Raw genomic sequence first — 7,647 nt, forward strand, 5'->3', positions numbered from 1 at the left:
CCCATTGAAATGAATGGGACTTTGGTTAGGCATGACTAACAAGGCCCATTCATTTCAATGAGTCTACTCCAAGTAGGATTTCTGTTGGAGTTTCCCCCAAGAGCACGTTATTTCCAAGCTCTGCAACGAAAGCCTCTTACGCAACCCTCTTTTACTTAATTTTTGCCATCGACCCTTACGTGGGCACAATGCCGCCGCCACCACCACTCCGGCCCTGCATAGGAAGGATTTTCAAGAAGGCCGCTTGGAAGCGCGAGTTATGAGCCACCCTCTCTCTCTGCTTCTCTTTGGCCAAACGAGCCCCCGGCCTTCCTGATTGGCGCAGGCGGAGCCCGGCAGAGGGCGGAGCCGAGGAACCCCAGCAGGGGGCGGGAGGGAGAGCGGGCGGGTCCGTCCGCCTGTGCGATGGGGCTGCTCAGCATCCTGAAGAAGATGCGGCAGAAGGAGCGCGAGCTGCGGCTGCTGATGCTGTATCCTTCCGCGGGGAAAAGGAGGGCGGGGAGAGAGACGGGGGGCGGACTTGGGGGAGGGGGACGAGGAGGGCAGCGCCTTAGTTGGGCTGAGCTTCATGCATGACTCTGCCTCCCCGAGAAAACCGGGCCTGGCTTGGTCTGGCATTTCCATGCAGCATCTGATGTTAACTCAAGAGGGTAGAGAGTGCTGCTGTGCATGTGCAGAGTGCCCTTGCCTCCGCTGCAGCCAGCAACCTTGTATGCATGCTCCTGGGTGCACGGCACAGGCTTCCTGGCAAGGATGGGCAATTTCAGGGAAGACGTTAAGGCGTTCCATTCCCCCGCTCCCGCCTTCTCCTCCGCTGCGGTAGTCGCTCTTAACGTCTTCCGCTACCAGGGGCCTGGACAATGCCGGCAAAACCACGATCCTGAAGAAGTTCAACGGGGACGAGATTGACACCATCTCACCCACGCTGGGGTTCAACATCAAGACTCTGGAACATCGTGGGTGAGGCCCCCCCTTCAGTCCAGCACGTTGTCCCAAGCTGTGGTGGCAGGACAAAGAAATGGCCAAGTGAGGCCTTCCTTTGCCCTTCAGCTCCTTGCCTCCAGCCTAGCCCAGGCACACAGACACCCCCTCCACACACACCCTGCTTTTCCTTCCCACGCAGCCCCACGTCTCATCTGTTTTCCAGGTTCAAGCTGAACATCTGGGACGTGGGGGGCCAGAAGTCCCTGCGCTCCTACTGGCGGAACTACTTCGAGAGCACGGATGGCCTCATCTGGGTGGTCGACAGCGCTGACCGCCAGCGGCTGGAAGACTGCAAGCGGGAACTGCAGAGCCTTCTGGTGGAAGAGGTAAGAGAGGAGAGGAGACGGGAGGCCTCCTTCCTCGGAGCAGTGCCCCGGGTAAGGCAGGAGCCGGCAACCTTTGCTTTGCACGCAGAAAGGGCCCTGGCTTGATCGCTGGCATCTCCAAGCAGAGCAGGAGGAACTCCTGCCTGACACTCCTGCTGGCGTTGCTATTGCAGTCGATGATGCGTCAGTCGTGTCCTTTAAATGGGATTTTTCATGTTTATATGTAAACCGCTTAGGGTGCTGGCCAGGGCATGCTGGGAGTTGTCAGACTGTTTTCTGTCTAAATATGCATAGGATTGCACCCTTGGAGATTTTATTATTAAGCAGCATACAAGTATTATTAATAAATAAGCCATAAACCCTGGATCGCCACTGCCGGACCATGTTGACCGTACTAGATGGACCCAGGGTCTGACTCAGTGTAAGGAAGCTTCCGATGTGCCTTCCCTCTGCCCCCCGGGCCACGTGTGGTGATGGGTAGCGGCTCAGGCCTGCACCCCATACACCCCTACACTGTTATGCACACACACATACAGAGACACCCTCTTCTCCTCTCCCGGTCAGTCTTCATCTGGATCCCTGGGGGAAAGAGAGAGACTTTAACCTGTCCTGCCCCTTTCAGCAAACTCATCAAGATGACTGTTGAATACCTCCCCCTCCCCAGGAGGGGTTAATCTCAATTCTCCCCCCACCAAATCTGCTCAAGTTCACTGTTTCCCCACTGATATTCATCAGTTTCACTGGGGAGGGGACAAAGGCAAAGCCTCTGTTCCCGCCGCCCCTGCAATCCTAAATCCCCACTGCAAGTAGCAGTCTGTTCCCCGCCTCCCAGCTGGGCTGAGGGTCTCTCTTGGGGTTAGGCTGCTTCTTAGATTACATGTTTAACCGGTTGTTTCTCTCCCAACAGCGCTTGGCCGGAGCCACCTTGCTCATCTTTGCCAACAAGCAGGACCTTCCGGGTGCCCTAAGCTCCAGTGCCCTCCAGGAGGTAAGAACCAGGGTTGGAGAGAGGGGGCAGCGTTGTTGCCTGTCGGTCACAGGTGGGGGCAGCGTTGCTGCCTGGGCTGCCCAAGGACAGAAGGGTGGTTTGGCGCTGGAGAAGGTGGCGACCCCCTCTTGTGGGTTCTTGGCCCAATTCTACAACCTGAAAAGTTTAGCTTTGTTTTTCCCATGGGCTGCCAGCCCGTAGCCTTCTCCGGCTCTGCAGGGTGCCCACCCACGGGTGCAGAATCCACAGAAGGCAGTGAGCCATAGCCCATTCATCGGCGTACCGCATTTTCTGCAATACATTGTGCTTAAAGTGGTTTCACGAAACAAATGCAATCCTCGTCACCATAATACGCCATTAGCTCAGCTGCTGTTTATTTAAAACATATAAACATTGAAATAAGTGCAAGAACACACCAGTAGGCCAGTTAACAATATCCAGTACCAAGAAGAACCTATAATCGCATTAAATGATTCACTAAACGGTTCATGTTAGGAGATGGTAAGATACTTCCTCCACATCACACTCGCAGTGAAAAAAGGAATGAAAAAAACAATCAGGTACTTCACCACACTTTAAGAAGGATGCAGACAAACTAGGGAGGGTTCAGAGGAGGGCAACGCAGATGATCAGGGGACTGGAAACAAACCCTGTGAGGAGAGACTGAAAGAACTGGGCATGTTTAGCCTTGAGAAGAGAAGACTGAGGGGAGACATGATGGTGCTCTTCAAGTCCTTGAAAGGCTGTCCCAGAGAGGAAGGCCAGGACCTCTTCTTGATCATCGCAGAGTGCAGGACATGGAATAACGGGCTCAAGTGACAGGAAGCCAGATTCTGGCTGAACACCAGGGAAAACTTCCTGACTGTTAGAGCCATACGACAATGGAACCCATGACCTGGGGAGGTGGTAGGCTCTCCCACACTGGAGACATTCAAGACGAGGCTGGACAGCCATCTGTCAGGGATGCGCTGACTTGGATTCCTGCACTGAGCAGGGGTCGGACTTGATGGTCTTATACGCCCCTTCCAACCCTACTATTCTATGTTTCAAGCATCTCACCTGCAGGCAGCAGAGAGAGACCCTCCTCTCACCAGAAAGGGAACCCCCATTCTCACAGCATCTCCCCCACCCCCGCTTCACTCTCTCTTGGCAACAGAGGAAAGGTGGACATAGCCTTTCTCTGAACAGATGTCCACAAGCTGTCCCAGAGACAGCACAAACCCTTCTCTCTCATTCATTAGCAGCAGCTCCCTTAAGAAGGCTCCCAGGACTGGGGGGAAAGTGGAAATAGCCAAGCCCTGCTGGCAAACACAGAGCCCTTCAGTGGTGTCGTGCAGGCAGGCATCATTCGCCACCCCTCTCAGAATTCCCTGTTCCCTCTGAGCTTAGCTGCAATCCTCACCGTAGTTCGGAGGAAAGGAATTTTCCCAGCAAGACGATGTTGTTCGCTGTTGTAATGCAGTGCCGCTGAATTGACAGCAGTGATGGCTGCCGATTTGGAGGGCTTTGAAAGTGAGTTAGATAATTCCTGGAGCAGAAGGCTCTCAAGGGCGACTGGTCCTGATGCCTCTATGCTGCCTCCGGTAAGAGGGGCAGTATGCCTGTGTCTTCCAGTTGCTGGGGAACATGGGCGGGAGGGTGCTGTTGGGCTCGAGAGATGGGCCCCGGGTCTGACCCAGCAGGGCTCTTCTGATGTTCTTAGGGCCTTTTGGGGTGGCTTGGACGTGAATGGGCCATTCAGCCCCATTTGCTTTACCAAAGACCTGCTCCTGTCAGAGACAAACACTGCTAGAACAGTTGGGGTTTTTTTTTAAGTTTTTATTCTATTTTTTATCTTTATAAATGAAATAAACAGTACCAACAACCTAATCATTATCTACAGTTTCCCAACAATACAGTATTCTTAGGAGGACACAGCAGTAATGAGAAAGGGGGGGGGGGGAACAGAAGAAGGAAGAAGAAAGCAAGAAAAAAAAAAAGAAAAAATATTTAAAAAGTTACTTAAAAGGATTAAATTTAAACTCCATTACACACAAACTTCAAATACCATTCTCCTTAAAAATTATACCTATAACATTACCAATATTACAATTCAGTACAGCATAGATAATCAACCTTACATTTCAATATCATATCGTCAGTCTCATAGCAAGGGAGCAGGCCTACAATTCATTTCCAATAACCATATATTGCCCTTCAGTTAACATATAATAGTAGAGCTTAACAATTTAACCAGCCAAAAATATTACTAACCAAAGTCTCATAATGATAGTAATAATAATAAAAAGGAGGGAAATTAGAAAGGATAAGTAATAATAATAACAAATCACTAATACATTTTATACTGTTATATAATAATAAAGCTTAAAATCAACCAGCCATAAACATTACTAATCCTAGTATCATACTATTGATAATATTATTAATAATAATAATAATTAAAGAGAAAAAAATATACAGGATAAAAAATAGAAGGAAAAAAATACAATCACTAATGTATTTTGTACTATCTATAGTTTAAATAGTATCATTTCCAAATACATAAATGAGTGCTAGAACAGGTTTGTTGATACGGATCCATGCAGCTGTCTGCATCTTTGGCCTCTCCGTGGGGGTGTGGCACTGGGGCTGCCGTGATGAGGCCTGCGCTTCTGATGGCCCCTCCTCGCCACTGCCCTCCTCGCCCATCAGCATGCGGTGATGGGGCCCTCCCCGAAGGCCTCCCCCGTTGGAGGGCTTCCCAGGCCTCACGGGAGCATCACCCCATCCCTATCTTTCTGCCTCTCCAGGCTTTGGACCTCGACAGCATCCAGAGCCACCACTGGGGCATCCAGGGCTGCAGCGCGTACACCGGAGAGAACCTGCTGGCGGGCGTGGACTGGCTGCTGGACGACATCTCCAGGCGGATATTCACAGCGGACTGAGCAGCGGGAGGGGATTTGTGGCTCCTGCCCCTCCTGCCCTCCCCCCAACACCCTCTGTGTGGCTAGCAGCTTGGACTGGTTTTTTCCCCCAGGTGGCTTCGGGCCTGCCTTTGTCCCTGGACGGAGCGTGGCCCTCCTTTGTGGATCCACTCAGCTCCTAAGGCCTCACTGTTTCTGCCAAGTGCGGTCCCTGGGTTCAGGCTGTGCTGACGGAGCACCGGGGAGAGGGAAATTGGGGTCTTCCCACCCCCAGTTCTCTGTCTAGGGCTGAATTGAGAGCATACTAATAAAGCTGTTGCTGAAAGGTTTGGCATATTCGTGGCTTTCTAGGTTGTGGTGCAGGCTGCTTTCTTCCTGGATTGGACTGCTGTGGCTACCTCCAGCTTCTGCTGGTGTGGAACATAGCAGAGATCCGGTTTTTGCAACATCCCGTCTTGGGCAGGGGTGGGAGAGGCATGTATTTTGCGTTGGCCCAGGTGGAGATCTTTCGGTGGGCTCACATGCTAACATTTGTGAACGTCATTCAGAATTTAATTTTGCAACATCTGGCCGATTGCTTTATATTAGTGTTAATTAACTGACAACCATACATGACTCATGTGAGCCCCTGGCAAAAATCTCCGAGAATGTACGAAGGAGGACATTATTGCTTTTACTCATTACATTTATACCCACTTTTCCTCCAAGGAGCACAGGGGAGTAGAGATGGCTTCCTACGTCCCACCATTTTATGCTCTCAACAGCCTTGTGAGGTAGGTTAGGCTATTGACTGGCCTTGTCAAAATGAGGATTTGAACCCAGGTCTCCCAAGTCCTAGCACTGTAACCGCTACACCATGCTAGGTAGATAGTAAAAATTTATGTTGTTCCCGTTGGAAATAGGCTGCAGTCCTACGTACTGAGTTCTGAGCAAAGACGTGTTGGCTTGAACTGCCAGACGTGAAAAGTGGATACATGGAATATATAGGTGGATACATGGAAGAGATCCGAGTCTGTCTTTCTTCTTTCACCCTGAACGAGAGACGTTACTCTGAGACTGTCACTGAGGCATCAGTGACTCCAGCTCATGCTTGGGGAAGGAGAGAGTCCGTTTACCCTTGCTGGTAAAGTACAGTGGTGTATGGGAGGCATACAGTGACAGGATGTGTGAGTAATGTCTTTGCTTGGCTTGGCTGAAGGTTTGTGTGTTTGTTAAACTGTCTTTATCTTTCGTTAATAAATGCATCCAGTTTATGTCTTTGTTTTAGTCCTTATTTGTAGAGTTTAAGTCAATCCGAGTCCATGTGGACACTCCATCTCAGTTTTCCGAAAGAGCTTTGCCTACAACATCAGGGCCAAGCTGAGGCTGTTTAAAGTAAGTGTGCCCAGGTATCCAATACCAGGGACCCTGAAATTTTAGCCTCCAGTTTTTCCCTTACAGTACAGGCTAGCAAAGAATTCTATGTAACTGAAAAGTAAGCTGAGGGGGGTGCAGCAAGGAATATCCTGGGAGGCGAGAGGGGCGTTTTGCCGGATGGGTTGTACTGTGTGTCTAGCCTGGTATGTATGTGCCTGGGTATGGGCTTCATTTCTCTGAGCATCACCAGTTTGTTTTTAGGAAATAAGTTGTGCTTTGCAGGGGCAAATCTGTGATTTGGGGTTTGAGGCTCAGACTGCACCTAAGGCATTTTATTGAAGTGCCCTTCCAAAACGGCCATTTTCATCTGCTGCATCCTTAATCACTTTAAAGCTGACCTGAGGCAAGGATTAGAAATAAGAGTCAGATAACTTTTGCATTCAAATTTAACCATGGTCTTTGCAAACCAGGGTGCTATGTTATTACTGGAAACTGCACAAAGATCCAATCTGACAGAGACACTGTAAACCCTCTCCTTAAAAACCTCTTTACTGCTATATTTAAGATGGTAAAATATTGGATAGAGAAGCCATAAGAATTAATTTGGGAAATTAATCTCCGAAACCAAGGTGCTATATTTGATGGATTAGCTCTCCTTTGCTCTAAAAGACACTGTCTGGGTAATCTGGTTGGAAGTGAGAAAAAAATCTTGAGCCAGTAATTAAAGGCCCTAATAATGATGATAGTTTTAACTGCCATTACACCAGTACATTGGTAGACTATAATAACCTGTGCTCTTAGGCTGCAAACTCACACCATTACGAGGGAGGAAGCCCCATTACATGTGGTAGGATTTACTTCTGGGTAAATCCTCGCTCACCTCTCCCACCCGTCACCAGCAAGCACAACAGCACCGGACAGAGATCTCGGGACGGGAGGACAATGCTTTGCTGCTCCCGGTCCTCCGACCAAGCGGAGAAGAGGCAGAGAGAGCCACCATCAAAAGCAGCTCCTCATTTTATTACAAATATTTTGTTTGTTTTTGGGATTCTAGAATACATTTCTTGTACAGTTCTTGAGTTCTAACTTC

At 49.6% G+C, this 7,647-nt stretch overlaps 1 protein-coding gene across 1 annotated transcript; it reads left to right on the plus strand.

Moving 5' to 3' along the window:
* The first annotated feature begins 376 nt into the window (after nt 1–376).
* ARL2 (ARF like GTPase 2) lies at nt 377–6,454 on the plus strand. The gene is made up of 5 exons (XM_084824819.1): nt 377–470; nt 850–960; nt 1,148–1,310; nt 2,218–2,298; nt 5,088–6,454. The coding sequence occupies exons 1-5, from the start codon at nt 406–408 to the stop codon at nt 5,220–5,222; spliced, it is 555 nt and encodes a 184-aa protein (XP_084680945.1). The 5' UTR covers nt 377–405; the 3' UTR covers nt 5,223–6,454.
* The last annotated feature ends 1,193 nt before the right edge of the window (nt 6,455–7,647 follow it).

Source organism: Heloderma suspectum, chromosome 17 (assembly GCF_057233095.1).
Source record: "Heloderma suspectum isolate Gila_16-S chromosome 17, 16-S_ref, whole genome shotgun sequence".
Classification (NCBI taxonomy): Eukaryota; Metazoa; Chordata; class Lepidosauria; order Squamata; family Helodermatidae; genus Heloderma; species Heloderma suspectum.

What these genes read in the sequence shown, in the direction of transcription:
- ARL2 (XM_084824819.1), top strand. Translation starts at nt 406, where the DNA reads ATGGGGCTGCTCAGCATCCTGAAGAAGATGCGGCAGAAGGAGCGCGAG. An exon ending in GAGCTGCGGCTGCTGATGCT is followed by an intron (nt 471 to 849) that starts GTATCCTTCCGC and finishes TTCCGCTACCAG; the next exon opens with GGGCCTGGACAATGCCGGCA. An exon ending in AAGACTCTGGAACATCGTGG is followed by an intron (nt 961 to 1,147) that starts GTGAGGCCCCCC and finishes TCTGTTTTCCAG; the next exon opens with GTTCAAGCTGAACATCTGGG.